At 44.9% G+C, this 20,003-nt stretch overlaps 4 protein-coding genes across 5 annotated transcripts; 2 read left to right on the top strand and 2 right to left on the bottom strand.

Annotated features, from left to right (window-relative positions):
- The first annotated feature begins 5,087 nt into the window (after positions 1-5,087).
- LOC117193528 (putative nuclease HARBI1) lies at positions 5,088-6,338 on the top strand. The gene is made up of 2 exons (XM_033398274.1): positions 5,088-5,280; positions 5,334-6,338. Exons 1-2 carry the CDS (start codon positions 5,162-5,164, stop codon positions 6,253-6,255), a joined length of 1,041 nt encoding a protein of 346 aa, XP_033254165.1. The 5' UTR covers positions 5,088-5,161; the 3' UTR covers positions 6,256-6,338.
- LOC117193529 lies at positions 6,265-7,235 on the bottom strand. Of its 2 annotated transcripts, XR_004474618.1 has the most exons (3): positions 7,136-7,235; positions 6,897-7,077; positions 6,265-6,840 (listed from the first exon to the last, which is right to left on the bottom strand). XR_004474618.1 is itself a non-coding variant. In XM_033398275.1 (2 exons), exon 2 carries the CDS (start codon positions 6,710-6,712, stop codon positions 6,350-6,352), a length of 363 nt encoding a protein of 120 aa, XP_033254166.1. In that variant the 5' UTR covers positions 6,713-6,840; positions 6,897-7,121; the 3' UTR covers positions 6,265-6,349. The 2 variants fall into 2 exon arrangements, 1 of the variants encoding a protein (XP_033254166.1); XM_033398275.1 differs by lacking the exon at positions 7,136-7,235 and having other exon boundaries at positions 6,897-7,121.
- A 3,554-nt stretch (positions 7,236-10,789) lies between these two features.
- Positions 10,790-11,465, bottom strand: LOC117193783. The gene is made up of 2 exons (XM_033398509.1): positions 11,358-11,465; positions 10,790-11,297 (listed from the first exon to the last, which is right to left on the bottom strand). Exons 1-2 carry the CDS (start codon positions 11,448-11,450, stop codon positions 10,914-10,916), a joined length of 477 nt encoding a protein of 158 aa, XP_033254400.1. The 5' UTR covers positions 11,451-11,465; the 3' UTR covers positions 10,790-10,913.
- Positions 11,466-14,072: 2,607 nt separating this feature from the next.
- Positions 14,073-17,216, top strand: LOC117194153. Its single transcript, XM_033398807.1, has 2 exons — positions 14,073-14,368; positions 15,634-17,216. The coding sequence occupies exon 2, from the start codon at positions 15,866-15,868 to the stop codon at positions 16,484-16,486; it is 621 nt and encodes a 206-aa protein (XP_033254698.1). The 5' UTR covers positions 14,073-14,368; positions 15,634-15,865; the 3' UTR covers positions 16,487-17,216.
- The last annotated feature ends 2,787 nt before the right edge of the window (positions 17,217-20,003 follow it).

Raw genomic sequence — 20,003 nt, 5'->3', positions numbered from 1 at the left:
CATGGTGCTGGTGGCATTACACAATCCAAACGGCATTACCTTGAATTGGTACAGAGGCCTACCCGGAACCGTAAACGCGGTCTTATCACGAGACTTGAGCTGTAACGGTACTTGCCAGTAGGCGTCCTTCAAATCGAGACTCGTGATGTATTCTGGTTTCGGCAGTCGGCTAAGAATGCCACTAATCTGAGGCAAAGGATACGCGTCCTTTTCTGCGAAACCGTTTACCTTTCGACAATCTAAGCAGATCCGAACCTTTCCGGGCATAGTAACCATTACTATCGGTGAGGACCACGGACTGTTCGATTCCTCAATCACACCTAACTGTAACATCCGGTCTATTTCGGTATACATGGCCTTTTCAACGGCTGGCGAAACAGGAAAATGTCTTTGTTTTACTGGCTTGGCATTTCCTACGTCGATCACGTGTGTGATTAAGTTCGTTTTACCTAAGCCATTTACAGCGAACGAGGGATAAGCGTCTATGACCTTGGACCTTGACCTTTTGGGTTCTGGTTAACGAATGTTGTTCCTCACTATCCTTCGTTCACGAAGCCTCTATTTCTGATACCCGCAACCTACTAGGCAGTAAATCGTATAAATTCCAGAAATCGATTCCGAGATATAGGTCATGTTTCAATGAAGGAATCAAATAAATATCTAGTGACTTTTTATCACCTCCGTATTCGATGTCTATCCTCATTTTCCCTGCTATCCGTTGTGCTCTTCCATCAGCGGTTTTAGCATTTTCCATGATTCTCTTGTAAGGTACGTTTCCGCACATCACTTCGCTCGCTAAGTTACCTCCTATACAGCTGATGGACGCTTCTGAATCCAGCAAACCGTATACTGTGCGGTCTAACAGTTGAATCGGTAAAAACGGACGAGGATCTCTAGCCATTTCAGAGAGAGCGCTTAGATACGCCACACCTGATTTACTCTTCTTTACTTCTTGCCAGAATCGAATCATGCGCTTCTTTCCCCGAGATTTATTCTTCCCTACGGTCTCTGGTAATTCACAGCCAGTTAAAATTTTTTTTGATCCGAGTTTGCAATCCAACGCTAAATCATTGTTGCTTTTTTGAAAGTCCGGTGTAATCAGTGATGTCACTGTTGTTGGCTCCGAAGTTAATCGGTGTTTGTGCCTTGATGGCGAAGCACACTCGAAGTCTCCAGTTTGTACTGCGACTTCGGCGTGCTGGACTTGGAGTTTTTTGTACACTTTTCGCAACTTGGTTTATAAGTGTTCGCGGCTCCACAGCCGTAACAAAAAACTTTTCGTTCTGAAACGCAATCTTGATATCTGTGACCGGTCTGATGACAGTTCCAGCAGACTCCCTCTCGGTGTCTGAGTCTTCTCGTAGCTCCCGATCTAGCAGTAGTTCTGATACTTCACGTCGAAATGGAACAGCTTTGGTATACCCATGCTTACTTTTGACGTCTTCTAAAAACATCTCCCGCCTGCGGCACACTTCCCTGAGCTCCTGTACACTTTTTAAATCGACATTCAACAGCTCATGGCGAATTTCCGGACGCAGGTTGTTCTTTAATACACGAACCAACTTCCGAATGGTCCAGGGTACTTCCAACTGATCGGTCAAGTTAGAGATGCTATCGTAAAAACTATCGAAAGTCTCGCTTGCCCTCTGCTTTCGGTTTCGGATCAGCTCTTCGATGTCAACGTCATCCTTTTCTTGGCGAAACTGAAGTCGTAAGGCAGCACATAAAGTATTCCATTGAACTTCAACTACGGCCTTGTGATGTCGCCAGTAGAACTCGTTAGCTTTGCCTTCAAACAAAACACTCACATTCCGGCAAAGCACGGAAAAATTTCCTTCCAAAGTTTGATGGGTCAATGCCTCTACTCTATATATGAAGTTATCTATCGATACTCCGACTCCCGAGAACTTAATTTTCCAGCAATTAAGTATATGGACTACTCTGTCCGGTCTCTGGGATAAATCAGAAAAACCGCTTCTCAATGGTGACGGATGAGCTATGCTTTGGGGTTCTAGTCTATGGCCAGGACTAGTTCCCTCACCATATTTGGTTGCTTGCAACTGCTCGGATAACGGCGTTGAAGAACGGTCTAAAGCTGCGGTGATAGTGGACTGACTTGAGATTCGGGTTAACTGTTGCATTGAATCAACTACCGAGCTTTGAATCAGTTCTGCCATTCGTTTGCTTACTGAAGTGAGCAATCTCTGCTCCATTGCCACCAGATCTATATTTTTAGAAGAACTCGCTTCTTCTCCCCCTTTTGCACGTTCCTTAGACTGAGCGCGAGTATTTTGCGCTACTACCTTAGGCACCGCCCCGCTTACAGTTCTACACCTGCCTTTACTACCGGGCAAACATTGCTAGTCTTTATATGGGTGGTCATACAGGGAAGATGGAACACGTGCTCGCAAACCGATCGGAATACCTCATAATCATACAACCGATATCTCCCTCACCACGGAAAAAGATTAGAGTTACTACTCTCAAGTAAATCGCTTGGTCGTGGGCAGTCAGGAATCTCCAGACTTATTCCTCAAAACGAACGATGTACCCGTCAGCAGGTCACACCGAAGCGGACAGACAACTGTTCAACAACGGTTTGTCGGTTTTCCAGCTTTCGATGGCTACCTCTAATGCTTCTTCAGAAAAATCAACCGAAGATTTTCTCCAGCGACCGTGGATAAAGAGACTCTCGAAAGGAAAGAAGGATAAAGAGGAAAGGGAAGTGAGAACCAAGGAAAACGGAGTGACATCGGTGTATATGTCCGCAGATGTTATGCGGAGTCTGGACCCACCCTGCCTTTGCTCATCCTCACGGAATAGCCGTTCTTCGATGACCCCTTTTTGACCCTTTTACGAAAACGCGCGAGCTAGCATTGAGTCCATTTTGTTCTTTTATCTAAACTTCAACATTATTTCCTTAAAACAAAAATTAAATCCGATATGGCAACATAGTAAATGATCTTAATAACTACTAAAATAGGTGATTCGTAATGGTTGGGTATATGAGGATATTTGATAATGTAATGAGTATATATATAAGATTGTAATTCGAGTTAAATTCTAATTAAATTCATGAATTTCGCTTTTCGCATAACATGGGAAAATCATTGAATACTTTAAGTTCGTTACTTTCGCTTTTCGCACAAATGTGGAAAAATCATTAAATCTTTTAACTTCGGAATGAGTCGAAAATCAAAGAGGCGGTCTGGCTGACACAACGTGATCTCCTATGCGGAGTTCAGTCGATGACCGGATGCAGATGGCATCTCTAATTAGCCAACGATCAGATCACTCAAGGCACAGCCTCAATAGGCAGGGGTCAGAGGTTTCTAATTCGCGAGGTTGGGCAAGGATCAGTTGGTTTCAACTTTTGGAAGGTATGCTTACCCACTCACTGTTCATTTTCCAACGACGAAAGATCGATCTTCCGGAGTGGCTGAAAACAAGCGTTAATTCGGAGAGGTGGTTTACAGTACGGAGACTCTCTCTCTCTTGCTACAACTCAGAATTCCTAACTTCGACCTACTCCTTGTATGTGGAGCCACATAACTTTTGGGGGAATTTTCTCCCTGACAATTCAATCCGAACTTACTGACAACAATTGCTTGTGAATATTTATAAAGATAGCTTAAGCATGATATGAGTTTAACGAATGTGTAACGAAAAGGAATTAAACTAGCGATGTCTTAACAATACTTATAACTGAAAATTCTGAACACATTTCCCGAACTCCCAGTGGGAACTTGAACGTTAATGAGGTTGGCTGATATTTATTCTTCATGAATATACAAATTTTGTGAGATTTTTATACTTTAAACATTAGGATGGTAATAGACGAGGCTAGCATCCGCTGAACCCTATGATTTGGTGAACTGTGCTCCCTGAAGCTGCTGGAAGAGGAATCCTGGACAGAGTCGGGGCGAAGAGGACAGCCGAAGGCGGAGAATTCTGCCTCTGTTTGGCCGACGATTGGGCAACCGGAAGACGATGGCCGCAGGTGGCTTTATCACTGTAGCATGGTCGGCGTTCGGCAACCAAGAAAACGAAGGCCGCAGGTGGCTTTAGCACTGCAGCATCCCTGATTTGCTCCTGCTTCTTCTTCACGCGCGCTGCTGTTTAACCCTGTCTAGGGTGCTCCTCGCAGGCGAAGGGTCCCAAGCGGGAAGGCGTTTGCTTATTCCAGCCCCCGGCTGACTGCGCTCTGCGGCTTACTTAGCCGGCGACTGGACGATGGGGTGCGTTTAAATAGCGTGGGTCGCTGCCCCACGCAACAAGCGAAAGACCGTCCGGTCTTTGGAGCTGTGTCGTCTTTCTTCCGAGCGGGATCTGTCGCGAGACTCCCGTGCCCCGCCACTCCACTTGTACGAGCAAGGGAATCAGCGGGTGCGTGAGCCAAAATATCGCGATCAACCGAAAGGTATGTCTTTTCCGTACCGTGTCGAGTTGTTTCACAAGGGAATTTTCCTATGATGGCACTTCTTACAAAAGATTCGTTTGCGCGCACAACCGTTCTCGACGAGATCTTTAAACGGAAAAGGAATTTGACATGGCCTGTCAGATGTCCAAAGCATCTCTGCGCGTTAACAGGTCAAAGTAGCCCTGCGCCTGTTAACAGGTCAAAGTAACCCTGTGCCTGTCAAAGGGTGGCAGCATGTATCCCTGGCCCCGAGATCGATATCATGGTCTTGACTTTCAATTTTTCTTTCAAATCTCAACCGATTAATCCTTCCCGCCAAACCTATCGACTTCTTCTACATCGCTTCAGGCCCGCTACAATGTAGAATTGCGGCGTCCGCAGCAACTCACAACGTTCCCCCTCGTTTTTCTTCTAAAGAAAGTAAAATTACGTTACATGCCTCGACTGTTGATCGTATCGTCAAATTTACATTCTACATGTTTTATTACATTGGACATGAAGTTTCGACTGCTCTCTGACAAAAGCTTATTAGCATGAACTTCCACGTGCCAGATCTTAATCAGGCAGGCTCCGTTTTTCATTTACTTTTGCGGATTACGTTTTCAGCCAAAACGTTTCGTTTTCGTTTTAAGGTGCTCCAGTTTTCACATATTTTTTTTATCGATATGTTTCTTTTTTCATCGTTTCTGGCAAACAAAAACAGCTGACCTGGCTGCTTTGTAAAAATACAGCGTGATTAAAATGCCTTTTATTTTTTCAATTGCTTGTTTTGAAGCAAAACGATTGCAGAAATTACGTGATCTAAGAAGATCTAGACATCTTAGATGCAACACTTGTGTATTTATCATGTCTGACGAACTGTGAGTAACAGCATGCGTATTGAAAATTAAATTGCTAATGGTAAAGCTTTCAGATTTGTGAAGTCATTTCGGATCGACAAAAAAACTTTCAAAATGATTTTGGAGAAAGTTCAACCCCATTTAGGTGTTACCAGGAAGTTATCTCCCTCTACGCAATTGGCTTCAGTAATGCGATATCTCGCCACTGGCTGCTACCAGTGGGCAGTTGCCAAAGACCACCATATAAACATTGGACGCAGTACATTTGGAAAGATTCTTCACAAACTTATTCCGTTGATGGACAGGCTGTTATGTGTTGAGTTCATTTCGTTGCAGATGAATAATCATCAATTGCAACAATCATATGAATATTTCTATCGAAACTTTAAATTGCCTCGAATTGGTGCCTGTGTGGATGGAACTCACATCAGAATACTAAAGCCTGTACAAAACCACTCCGTGTTCTATAATAGGAAAGGATTTTATAGCATGAATGCCATGGTGGTGTGTAACTACAACATGGAGATAATTGCTATTGATGCCACGCACCCTGGTTCCTGCCATGACTCCTTCATTTGGAATCACTCCCCTGCTAGGGAATATTTATCCACGACCATTAATGGGTTTGTTTTGGCTGATTCGGGCTACGCTCTAGAGAGTTTTGTTCTGACTCCTTATAGGAGCGCGGAGATAGCCACCTATCAGCACAGATTCAACATAAAGCATACTGGAGCACGAAATATTATAGAACGCACCATTGGAGTCCTTAAAAGCCGTTTCCGTTGCTTGCAACGCACTTTAAATTACCCACCAATATTTTGTTGCCAAATTATAAATGTATGCTGTGCCCTGCACAATATTTGTAGAAGACGTAATGTCTTAATCGAGGAGGATGTTCGATTTGACGACCCTTTAGACACTGAAAATGAATTCGACGACACTGAAAATAATGGATCATCTATACGCGATGAAATAGCTCAGGCCATTCCTTATTAAAATGCAAAATTTTTCATGTTTTCTTCTTTATGTCATTCGATATTCTTTATAACTAATAAAGCTAAGTTTCACAAAAAAACTAATAGGAAACTAATTATTTCGCAAATTTGTCCAAAATTTGGCTAAATTTGTCTACAAGCGCCTTTTGGACCTCGAGCTTCTCCTTCTCTAACGATTCCATTCGTTCGAAATGTTCCGAAATTTTCTTGGAAATTGCCGACATTTCATCCAGCTGAGCAGCGCAGAGATCGTTGAGGTCCATGGTCTGCGCTGGTCTAGTTCGACGGCGCTTCGGCATGGGCTCCTCCTTCTCTGAGGGTTCGTCCTTCTCTGAGGGTTCCTCCTCAATGGGGTCTTCCATCACGCACTTAACCCCAGTGTCGGCCTCCTTGGTCGTACGGGGGGAAGTCCATACGCTAGCCCACCTACTCCTTCCACCATTTCGTAGAGGCCACATAGCTTGGCCACTTCCTCCTCCAATTCCCCAAGCGATTGCTGAGCGAAGGGCCCTCCACCTGTAGCTCGAGTTTCTGATTTGTTTTTCGCCATCTTCTTGCGGATGTTTGTTTTCCAATCTGCCCAAACCTGAAATTGTAGAATTGAATATAGTAGTGTGCTACCTTTTGTTGTGCAACACATACCTTTTTCCAACCCAATGCGTCCTTGATTGGCGGCCCAACAGCATTGAGAGCGCCGCAAAGCTCTGCCCACTTGGCATCGACAACAACTCGGTCGCCCTTCACAAATCCTTTTGCCAAGTCCGGGTTGTCTTTCATAAAACCCACCAGGATTTCATCTTAAAGAGATGATTTATGCTTTCCCCTGGATATAAAGAACAAAGCGGTAATTTTGAAATAAAAAATTAATTTGCTGCACTTACATTTTGAAGTCCGAATTAAATTGGGCGGGAAACAGCTGTGCTCACCCAGATGTTCTGTTAAGCGCATGTTACAAGCACAGTCTGAGCTGTTACATGCACATTTGTGCTGTTATACGCAAAAATTGATTACTTGCCAACGTTCCGATAACCAAATAGGAATGCGTCAGCTGCTTACACCAAAACGAAATTTGTTGTTGCTGTGGCCAATTTTGTCCGAACCAAATTTGAGGTTGGGTTAAAATAAAATTATTTATAAAAAAAGCACAAGTTAAATTACCCTGATATAGGTATCAAGTTTATGTTAATGCATCAATAAGTCATCTATTTTTTTCCTTTTGCAATTAGGGTTCGTTTTGTTGTATAAAAAGCCGTTTACTTTTCATTTCGTCAACGAAAATGTTTTCGTTTTGAAAACGAAGAAATCTTGCGGAATGGGAAAAAGAGAGCCCCAATTTATGTGATTTCAAAAGTAAATCGGAAAACTTTTGTGAAAGTGAAAAACGGAGCCTGGCCGAATATTGCTCTTTTCATTTACACACACTCTCTCTCTCTCTGCATTGGCATTTGCATTTGTTTGCATTGAATTCGCTTTGCTTCGAAATTGTCACTTGTTACCTCTCGCGGACCTCTCGTATCCAGTCGATAGTATCGATTGCCGAACTGCATTCTTCAAATCGATTGAGGCTCTCTTTTTCGCTCTCTTTGAATCGGGTACTTAGACTCATTACGTTTTTATCGTTAGCAACATCCAATTTGCATGGATCAGACACGAGAAAACGAGCAGCATGTCCCGCAACATTCTGATACCCTAGGGAAAATGATATTCTAGAATTGAGGATGTGGTGGTCATCACGATCCAAAGGGGTTTAAAACTAGTCTGTCTCTGTTTCAAGGTTGGAAAATAAATTGTAATATTAATCAAATGAAATAGGGTATATATGTGTCCATACCCATAGCGGACACCCTTTGACCAGCAACAATGACGTAACCACCTTACGTTTCTTGCTCTGACCTTTTTTGCTTAAGCGTTATTTTATAAGCAATCTAATAAGAGGGAATCTCTAAATTTAGTCAATCTCTTAGACAAGTGATCCATCAATCGGCCGAGGGTCCCCCCTCGCGAGGTTTACTCTTTATATTGCTCTTTTCATTCACACTCTCGCTCTGCATTTGCATTTGCATTTACATAGTTTGCATTTCTATGCCTTTGCCTCAGATTATTTTTCTCCCTCTCCGCGTCGCGTGGCTTATTCGAGTGCGCGTCTGGAAATGGTGGAAAATTGTGCAAAACATCGCAAATAAATGCAAAGTGCAGTGGAAAATTAATAAAATTAGTGTTTAGTCAATTACATAAATGTTTTTTGTGCAAGTGTTTGTGTAAAGCCCGCAAAATACGGAAAAATATTCTACACACGCCAAAAAATTTACCGCAAATTCGTATCCTGTTCCATAGAGTACGTGCAAAAATCATGGTACAAGTTTTCATTGATATATATTTTGATACAATAATTTACCGCTATATCTGTTGAAATGTAGAAAAGTGGCAATAAGCATCAAAAATCATAGTATAGTGTAAAAAAAAAAACAAGTTCTGAATCCACACACCCATGGCATTTTTTGCATTCGTTCTCTTTTGGTTGCATCAATAACACAAAGAGAAATAGAGAGGGAGAGCGAGACGCACACTTGTCTGTAACGTAACGCACGTGTTTGATTTTGTTTTCTTCTGTGAGAGGGAGTTTGCGTGCGAGTGAGATGGAGAGCAAGCAGCAGAGACTTTGTCTTAGGAGCAGAAACACTTGAAAACGATCAAGAGCATTTGTTTTAATGATGTGTTTGTTTTGGCAGCATAAAAAGTGCGAACTATCTCTATATTTTATTTTACTTGGCTTTGCTTGTCTATCCTATCCACCAGCTATCTCTCTCCCTCTCTCACACTCTTTGTCATCATTTCATTGCCTTGCTTGTCTGATAACAGTTAATGTACATAAACACACGAACATACCTAAATAATGACATATGTATGTATGTATATGCATATAGATTTATATTTTTCTCTCTCTTTATTTGGTTTTCTTTCTCCTCGTGCATTATTATTATTATTTGATTTTGGTTTTTATACCCGATACTCAAAATGAGTATTGGGGTATATTAGATTTGTGGTAAAAGTGGATGTGTGTAACGTCCAGAAGGAATCGTTTCCGACCCCATAAAGTATATATATTCTTGATCAGCATCAATAGCCGATTCGATTGAGCGCTGTCTGTCTGTCCGTCTGTCCGTCCGTCCGTCCGTCCGTCCGTCCGTCCGTCCGTCCCCTTCAGCGCCTAGTGCTCAAAGACTATAAGAGCTAGAGCAACGATGTTTTGGATCCAGACTTCTGTGATATGTCACTGCTACAAAAATATTTCAAAACTTCGCCCCACCCCCTTCCGCCCCCACAAAGGACGAAAATCTGTTGCATCCACAATATTGCACATTCGAGAAAACTAAAAACGCAGAATCATAGATAATGACCATATCTATCAGATTGCTGAATCTGGATCAGATCGGATCATTTTTGTAGCCAAAAGGAAAAAATCAATTTGCAGTGGCTACGCAGCCCCCGACGTCACGCTCAGACTGATTTTCTGTCTCTCTCGCACGCACTCTTTGTCGTGTCGTTCAATATTAGCGGCGTCTGCCGGAGAGAGCCATACTGACTTAGTATCGGGTATAACTGTAGAGTTGCGGTGTCCGCAGCAACTCACAACGTTCCACCTCGTTTTTTTTACTTTTCTCTGGCAGTGCTGGCCCCTCTGTGTTTGTGTTTTCCAGCTATATTTTGGACGGGGAAAAAAGCTTAATTGTCAGCTCTATTTCACTGCTTAATCTTCTTGTTCGGTTTTCGGTGTGGGCCGCGTTGCTTTTCGTCTGTCCCGTCCCTCCGCTCCGTCTCGCTGCCTGAACTGCAATCAAAAGCAAAGCGTGGGCTTTATAACAATTAAGTGAATTAGCTTTAGTAGCTCTTGACATAATGGGGTTGGTGTGATTGTCATTGGAGGAGGCTCGAAATATTCATATTTCCTACCCCTTCGTATGCCCACTGTAGTCGCCCCTCCTCCCCCTGCACACATGTTTCGGTTGACTAAACGAGCGACCGGTTTTGTCGATCTTTACTGAACCGTTTTACTACTTTTACCTTTTTTTCCGAACTATTCTTTGGGCTCTGCTCTTCTATTAGCTCCCACACATATCAACAGGTAGTGCTGTTGCACAGTGGGTGCAGCCGGTGTGCCGTGTCGTGTGCGTTTTTTTTTTTTTTATATTCATATACTTATGTGTTTATTTGCTCTATAATATATACTATACAATTTATATTTAACTAAATTTAACGGACAAGAGTATGTTGGGACTAGGGGCCCCGCGGACTGCGGTACTGCCGCAAAGCATTGCTTCGCAGTGGCGTGGACACCTACTCCGTCTGCTCCTTCCGCCTTCTCTCCAAGGACCTAAGCGTTCGCATCACGCTAGAGGCGAACTCCGCGGCCGCTTCCCACACCTTCGGGTCTGCCAGCATCAGCGGCACCAGAGTCTCGGTGCTGACCCTAGACCCTGCTGCTACCTTGGCTGCACTGTCCATCATGGCATATGTTTTTTTTTTTTTTAATTCCATTTAATTGCTCGTATTTACAACTTATTTTATACTTAAAGCAAACTATATTAAAGGTTAGACTATGCAAGCCCAACATGTGTGGTACGGCCGTGAAGCAATGCTTCACACATGTGCAGGCTTTGTTTAGACTAACTGGACTCTTGTCTGGTGCTCAACAGCGCGCAGTTCCCTCATAATGGTCGCCGCGAAGCAGCTCGTCGCCTCCCAGTTTTCCGGGGACAGGAGCATGCACGGCACCAAGCTCTGCTTGACTACGGCTCCACCCAGCGCTTCTTCTAGCCGCTGGCGCTGCGCTGCGAACCAGGCACACGAAAATATCGCATGCTCGGCATCCTCCTCCACGTAGTGCCCGCACCAAGAGCATTCTGCGGAGTCCGCGTGCCCGAAGCGATGAAGGTAGCTTCGGAAGCAGCCGTGACCACTGAGGAGCTGAGTCAGGTAAAAGTTGACCTGCCCGTGCTTCCTGCTTACCCACGCGTCGATGGACGGGATAAGCTGGTGGGTCCAACGCCCCTTAGTGGTCGTGTCCCAGCGCTGTTGCCACCTTCTGAGACTCTCCTGTTTGCACGCCATGCGTACCTGCCTTTTCGCCGCCGCGTCCATTCCTCTGCCATGTGTTTCCTGGTAGTATGTGGACCGTTCATCCGCCAGGAATTCCATGGCACATGTCGTGTGCGTGTGTTTGTGTGTATGTGTGTGTGTGCGTGAACTTACCACCTACTCGCGGACACCGACAGCCGCCACTTTGGGAGTGGAGTTCAAAAACTACCAAATGTTGAACTTCCCCGAGAAGTTCACACACATCGAAGCACACACACGCACAGTTGCGGACGATTGTTGAGGCATTGTTCCCATCCGGGGCTCACGGTCTTGCCATCAGTGCCGTCGCACACCAGCCTGCATACTCGGTCGAACCGTTCATTGAGGACGAAATCGTCGCCCTGGCCCAAAGCTTAAAGGCCAAGAAGGCTCCAGGCCCTGATGGAATCCCCAACCGTGCGGTAAAACTGGCGATGGCATCCTCCCCGCACGAGTTTGCTAAGGCATTCACGCAGTGCCTGCGGGAAGGACTATTTCCGCCGCAGTGGAAGTTGCAACACCTGGTGCTCTTGCCAAAGCCAGGAAGACGCCCAGACGCCAGACGATCCCTCCTCGTTTCGACCGATTTGCTTAATCGACTCGCTGGGGAAGACTCTGGAACAGATAATCCGTAGAAGACTAGACAACGCCGTCGAGGATGCTGGGGGACTTTCACCAAACCAATACGGCTTCAGGAGTGGGAGGTCAACGGTGGACGCCATAGGCAGGGTAATTGACATAGCCTCCAAGGCAGTGGAGGGAACTCGATGGAAGGGCGGCAAGAAGGAATACTGCCTGATTGTCACCCTAGACATCAGGAACGCCTTCAATACGGTGAAGTGGGAGTGCATCCTGGACTCACTTAACCGGCGCGGTGTACCCCAATACCTTCAGGCAATCGTAAGGAGCTACTTCGAGGGGAGACTGCTGGAGTATAATACGGAGGCCGGCGCGCAGACTCACGGCATAACGGCAGGCGTTCCCCAAGGATCAGTGATGGGTCCCCTATTATGGAACATTGCCTACGATGGAGTCATGAGATTAGCTCTTCCAGGCGGATGTCAGCTAACCTGCTACGCCGATGATGTCGCCCTGACGGTGGTGGCCAAGCACCTGGACGTCGTCGAAGCAAATTGTGACACCGCAATCCAGCTGATTGCAGACTGGCTCCGCTCTGCGGGACTAGAGCTAGCCGCTCATAAAACCGAGGCAGTATTGGTGAGCACCCGTTCGACTGTGGAGACCGCTCACATCAGGGTTGGCGACCAGAGGCTATCGTAGAAACGAACCATTCGGTATCTGGGCGTGATGATCGACACCAGGCTCAGTTTCCGTGAACACCTAAGCTACGTCCAGGAGAAAGCGGCAAACACGAGTCGGGCGCTGTTCCGAATACTGCTGAACACCCGTGGCCCGAAGCAGGAGAGGAGGATTCTGCTGACCAGTAGTCCGCCATGACCTACGCAGCAGACGTATGGGCGGATGGAATTAAAGTTGCCAGCTACGCTAGGGGCGTAAAAGCCACTCATCGCCTCTGCGCGCTCCGGATCTGCTGCGGTTTCGGACCATATCCAACGACGCTGCCCTAGTCCTGGCGGGTGTCCTTCCAATTGACCTTCTGGTGCTTGAGGAGAGGGCCGTGGCCGAAGCCATCCGGGCCGGCGCGGCAAGGAGAGACGCGCGCAAGCAGGCCCGTGAAGGAAGCCTCAGAGCATGGCTGGGACGGCTCTGATAAAGGACGGTGGACACACCGCCTGATTCCGGATGTCCGATATTGGATCGGCAGGCGACACGGTGTGGTCAATTTCCATTCCACACAGCTTCTGAGCGGACACGGCTGCTTCAGCCATTACCTTTGGAGGTTCGGCAACGAGGACTCGCCGAACTGCTCGTGGTGCGGCGACGCCACTGAAGACGCTGAGCACATCATTTTTCAATGTGGTCGCTTCTCACTTATTAGGGAGGAGCTCCGGCCCGACGCCGGCGGGCAGCTCACGCCGAACAACCTGATCGAGGCGATTGTGGAAGACCCCATGGTATGGTCGGCCTGGAGCAACTTTGCAGCCGGCGCCATGAAGGAGCTGCGTAGGTGCGAGCGCCGAAGGAACGAGAGTGGCTAGGAGGAACCATGGTCCCTGCGAAGCAATGCTTTGCGGCCGTCCCGCAGAGACCCGGAACTTCCTGCCGGTCTCTCCAACTCAATACAGCTCCCTGTCTAGCTTTAGTTAAGTCCCAGGCTTATAAAATTTAATAAAATTAAGACACACACACACACACACCTCGCTCTACACGCGATATTTCTGTGGCGCAACAACCGGCTGGCTGTGTGCCCCACAGCTCGGTGTGGGGAATGGAGGGGGAACGACAAACCTGCTGCCGCTGCACATAAATCAAAAGTGAACATCGCGTCGCTTGCACATTGCCTTCCCCACTGCCCCACCCCCACCCTCTCCCTCTGCCCCTGGATGGGCGCCAAGCGAAGAGGCGAATGAGCAACAGAAAGAGGCACCGCAACGAAACGAAACGATACGCAGTTCGTTGCCTTCGGTTTGGTCGTTCGCGTTCCGCTCGTTCTTTGGTCTCGTATCTTGCGGTTCGTATCTTGATTTCTACCCGGTTCTAGTTGGCTAAAGCCATTCGTGTGGGGCTCGTGTTGGGGCTCGTGTTGGGGCTCGTGTTGGGGCTCGTGTTGGGGCTCGTTGCAGCTCGGGCTGGCTCTCGGTTGGGGCTTGATTGGCGCTTGGGCGGGGCTCGTATGCTGTCGTCTCCCACTCCAGTTAGTCGGCAGCAGCCAGAGCATGAGGCAGGCACCGCGCAGCTTTTTTACCCCGGCTTGTTGCTGTTCTTCCCAAAGATCGCTGTTTTTTCGCATAAAAGGAGACGTAAAGGAGCAGCATATGCAAACGAAGGGAGAATTAATAATATATAGAGCCTATGGTCGAATCTCCCGTTCTCTCGCTCTCTCCCACTCAAGTGATAAGAAAACAATCAACAAGTTTGTGCGTGTCCAAGTGTGCAAGTGTGCGTGTGCGTGTTCGTGTGTATGTGTGCGAGTGCACAGTGGAATGCATTTGATTAGATTTGTTTGTTTGTCAAACAAACCTCCACCCGCAGCAGCCCTGCAGCCCTGCACCCCCTCTGGACGGTCGATCGCCCTCTGCATAATTTACTAAACAAAAGTAAAAGCAATAGCAAAAGCAATGCTCAACACAATCATTTCTGCGAGAACCGGTTCACTAAATACCCGTTTCGGCATCGGGTACACGGGAATCGTTTGTCGTTTTTCCTTCTTTCGGTTGCGGTTCGGTGTTCGGTGTTCTTCGGTTCTTCGGTTCTTTGGGGCCGCCGTTTCATACACACTCGCTCGTATTTTTTGTGCCACTCTTGCAGAATTGTACTGCGCGTGTGCACCGGAAACAAACGACAGTACGATCGACCTACGGTACCATGATGCAATTATACAAGGTGGTCTCGTCGGGAGCCGAAGTTCGTTCGTGTTGTCCCTTATCGTCCGTGCATGCTTGCTTGTTGATGATGAAGGTTGTTCACGGACGAATTCTTTGATATATTCTTAACCCTTATGTCCCGACAACAACAAAATTATAAAAAGCATATAAAAAAAATACCACAGAATTAGAAGTAATCTTTATATATTATGTAAAAGAACATTTTAATATAACTAAAAATGTTGAAGAAAAATTATTAATGGCTGCATAAAATTTAAATATTAATATATCAGTAAAATCATTTTATTTTAAAATTTTAAAACCCACGGGCCTGTTAAGGGTTAATCAACATCAACATATACCGCACTTATTCACTCGCACTTATTGCTAGCATACGTTAAGGGACTAACTTTTGCCGACGAGACCACCTTGTATAATTGCATCATGGACGGTACGACGCGACGCGAGGCGACACGACGCGACGGTCTGTTCTGCCATTCACATAAAAGCCATAGAGCCATCGAGCCATAAAGCCATCCCATCCCGTTGATAAGAAAAGCCCCGAAACCACCAGAAATCGAAAACGAATCTTGCAACGCTTTCAACTTTCGTAGCGCGAAATGCTGATTGTGTGGAAATATCAATCGGAATGATTGACAGCCCACGAATGTGTGTCATATCGAAATATTCCCCAATTTAAATCAATTTCTGTTGAAGAATATTTGTGCACCGTTTCGGTTATCCGAGAGCATAAATAGTGGGTGCTATACAGCTGTTTTATAGATCTCTCTCGTTCCCCCAAAACCAAATTCAATTAGGTTTTTAGTGTGCAAATCAATCAACAACGAAAACAGCAGTTGAGAAACAAAACAACCAACAAAAAAAGTATGCGGCCTAAACACTTGAAAGGCCAAAAAGGCCCCCGCAAAACTGGCAACTGTTGAAAGCAATTAAAAGTACGGTTAAAACCAAAACAAAACCTGAAATAGTGGAAATAGCACACAAAACAAAACAAAAACAACAGAAAAAAGTGAGGAAAAACGAAAGAAAATGTCAGACCCACAGCCAAAGGATACGGCATTAAAGACTAAAGATACAGCAGTTGCAACACCAGCAGCAGCAGCGGCAGCAGCTACAGGTCTGGCCACATTGCCGCCTCCGCAAACTGCCACTGCCACAAAAACAACAACAGCATTAACAGGGCGAAAAACTTTAACCTCCAGTCGGGCATTCTCATTGTTTGATCAGATGAAAAACGGCGTCAATTTAAACAGTTTAACAATTGGCGCCACAGCCACTGCCGCAGCAACAGAGCAGGCGGCAACATCCACTGCCACAGGATCCACACCCACAAGCACTGCCCTGCCGGCACTGGCACCGCCCCCAGTGCCCCCAGTGCAACACTCGAACATCGAGCTGAAGCCGCCCGCCAAGCCGCCCCGTTTGTTCAGCATGCCCAGCAGCATTGGCATTGTCCAGGGCACCAAAAGGGGGGCCAACGACGATGGAACGGGTACTGCCAGTGCCGCACAGTCGCCTGCCGCATTGGATATAAACGCACTCCGATCTCAGCTGTATCAGGGCGCCGCAGCACCACCAGGAGGAGCCGCAGGAGGCGCGAAGATGCGGTGCCGGGATCGATACGATTCGTCAGAGTCATCCGACAGGTGAGTGAGTGAATGATGGAGAGGGGGGTAATGCGGAAATGCTGTAAAACGTATCTGTCAGATACATGCATGCATGCAGCAAGGGGAGGAGAACTCTGAGATGCAATAAATCAGTGATGCATTTGTCCCAATCAGCAATCGGGAATCAGCGCATGTTTAAGATGTCCTCGTGCCGTGCCAAATCTGTATCTAGCAGATACACTTGGATTGGCTGTCTGGCTATAAACGGATATGCAAAAAAACTGTATCTGCGGGATGTGCAGTGCCAAGACTGCACTAAATGCGGATACACCGAAAATAAGTATCTGCGAGTGAGCCAAAAGTGGCAATCCAAATGCCTATGCGATGCCAAAAGTGCCCAAAAATAGTACTAGTACTAGGAGAGTATCCACGAGATACTCCGAGCCTCGCCACGATGAGATACTTTCGAACAATAATCATTGATAACCGATTGAGGCAGAATTTATCTGGCAGTTCAACGAGCGATTCGACAATCGCATCTGTGAGATACTAGATACGTAAACAATCGCCGTGGCAAGTGGCCTAGCGGCACGCGCGCCAACCCCCTTAATGGCCCTAGTAGTCATCGGATTGTATATTTATGACTTACAGATACACAGATACATTTGTATCTTCTTGCCGCAATGCCAACTAATTTCCGCTCATTAAAAATGCGCAACGCAGCAGCAGCAGCAGAAACAAAGCAGAGCCGTAGGCGGGGGGCGATTGCAGCGAGCATTTGTATCTGAAAGATACGCAGAACATGCGTTCCCCCGGCTGGGGTGTGGGAAATAATTTCAACTTTTTGGTCATTGAACTCTTTTTTAATTTATTTATTTTGTGTGTTTCTGTGTGTTTTTCTTTGAAATTTTGTTGTTTTGTATTTTTATACCCGATACTCAAAATGAGTATTGGGGTATATTAGATTTGTGGTAAAAGTGGATGTGTGTAACGTCCAAAATGAATCGTTTCCGACCCCATAAAGTATATATATTCTTGATCAGCATCAATAGCCGAGTCGATTGAGCCATGTCTGTCTGTCCGTCTGTCCGTCCGTCCGTCTGCCCGTCTGTCCGTCCCCTTCAGCGCCTAGTGCTCAAAGACTATAAGAGCGAGAGCAACGATGTTTTGGATCCAGACTTCTCTGATATGTCACTACTACAAAAATATTTCAAAACTTCGCCCCGCCCACTTCCGCCCCCACAAAGGACGAAAATCTGTGTCATCTACATTTTTAAAGATACGATAAAACCAAAGACGCAGAATCGTAGAGGATGACTATATGTTCTAGAGTGTAAAATCTCAACCAGATCGTATAATTATTATAGCCAGAATCAAGAAAACAATTTCATTTTTTCTCGCTCTGTCTCTCTCTAACACACAGGTTTCATAGTCGGTTTTGCCAATTGCAAAATAAGAGTTCAAGGATCTCAGAACCTATAAGAGCCAGAGCAACCAAATTTGGTATCCACACTCCTGTGATATCGGACCTTGACCGTTTCGTGTCCAAATTTCGCCACACCCCCTTCCGCACCAGCAAAGGACGAAAATCTGGGGCATCCACAAATCTCAGAGACTATTAAGGCTAGAGTAACCAAATTTTGGTATCCGCACTTCTGTTAGATCTCACTATAAAACGTATATCTCAGAATTTCGCCTAACCCCCTTCCGCCCCCACAAAGGACGAAAATCTGTTGCATCCACAATATTGCAGATTCGAGAAAACTAAAAACGCAGAATCATAGATAATGACCATACCTATTAGATTGCTGAATCCGGATCAGATCGGATCATTTTTGTAGCCAAAAGCAAGAAATCAATTTGCAGTGGCTACGCAGCATCCGACGACACGCTCAGACTGATTTTCTGTCTCTCTCGCACGCACTCTTTGTCGTGTCGTTTAATATTAGCGGCGTCTGCCGGAGGAGAGCCATACTGACTTAGTATCGGGTATAACTGTAGAGTTGCGGTGTCCGCAGCAACTCACAACGTTCCCCCTCGTTTATATATATGAAATGTAACTTTGAATTGTGAGCCAACCACATAAACTAAATAACTAACTTTTCCATGTCTCTAGCGCTGTGTATTTATACTCAGCTGCGTTTAAAAACTTTGTGTAAATGATAAATCTTGCAATAAGTTCATTGCAATGAAAATATCACTCCAATTTCTATTTTCGATTTTCAAAGGGAGGAATATATTTTTTCTTTCTTTATAAAATCCTATATAAGATTAAAAGAAAAAGATTAAATGAAAGACTAAACCAAGATTTTGGAAATAAAATTCATTTTTCTTTCATGAACGTTAGAACGAAAAAAATTCTTTTCATTGAATATATAAAAACAATTAAAACTACATAATGGGGTGGTTTAGTGATTCTAGTGAGGCAAAAGACAATACTGCCAACGTTGTAAACAACGTCAAAATAATTGATCACACGGATGACATAAACCCATTGTGGATCCTGTTATTAATTATCACGATAGTATTGATTTTGCAATTTCTGCTTACACTTTATGTTAAGCATAACAAAATTATCAAGAAAAGATACATGAGTAGGGCAAATAACCTAGATAATATCTAGAAATGAATAAAGAGAAAATAGATCACGTCTACGAAAGCTATCCAAATTTTCGCATTATTGCGATTAAAGTTTTACATTCGCATAGCGAATACATATCAGTACATCAGTTTGAGACTGATTATATAGAAGCTTTCGACGCAGTCTGTAGCCCACTTATTCACTGCGATAAAGCAGAAAAGGCAATGGTTCTTTCAACACTACCATATGTCAAGGTAAAATTAATAAAAGAAGAAGACCCATATTTAGTTAGTAACTATATGGTTAGTACGCTTACAAAAGTAAGATAATTCCATTAAAAGAATGGAATGGAACGAAATCGCGAAACATATAGACTCATTTCGTTACAAATTCGATAAATCTTACAAATGCATTAATAAAGATGCAGTCATAAAAGCGGAAACTCTGAAAAACCATATAGAAATATTAGTAAGGGAACATAATAATATAGTTACCTTAGTAAATCGTTTCGAAAACAAATTCACATCTGAGCACAAAAGTAAATGTTTAAGGGTAATAAAATCCCTAAACACAAGATTAATTACTGTCACCAATAGGCGACACATTCAGATAAAAGTGCCAGAAAGTCTAAATCAATTGGCGGAATTTGATCCCGACCAATTAAAAGAATTAGACGAATCGACTCAGTCAAGCGACGCTGAACCTGATAGTGACATCGAAACACTAGAAGAAAGCGACACAATCGAAACGAAACCGGAAACGATAAAAATCTCTGAAATGGCACAAACAGTTGCAGAATTTATCAAGATAGCCGCATCTCTATTACCAGAGTTTGACGGTAAGCAGGAAAATATTCAAAGTTTTCTAGATTCTTTGAATCTATTAGATACCTTAAAAGGCACGCATGATCTAACAGCCATAAGCCTTATAAAAACAAAACTTAAAGGCAATGCGAGAAATCTAATTAGTAATGAGCAGA

This window comes from Drosophila miranda (assembly GCF_003369915.1).
Source record: "Drosophila miranda strain MSH22 chromosome Y unlocalized genomic scaffold, D.miranda_PacBio2.1 Contig_Y2_pilon, whole genome shotgun sequence".
Lineage (NCBI taxonomy): Eukaryota > Metazoa > Arthropoda > Insecta > Diptera > Drosophilidae > Drosophila > Drosophila miranda.
The sequence above is the reverse complement of the archived record's forward strand: the minus strand, read 5'-3'. Positions and strand labels throughout refer to the sequence as shown.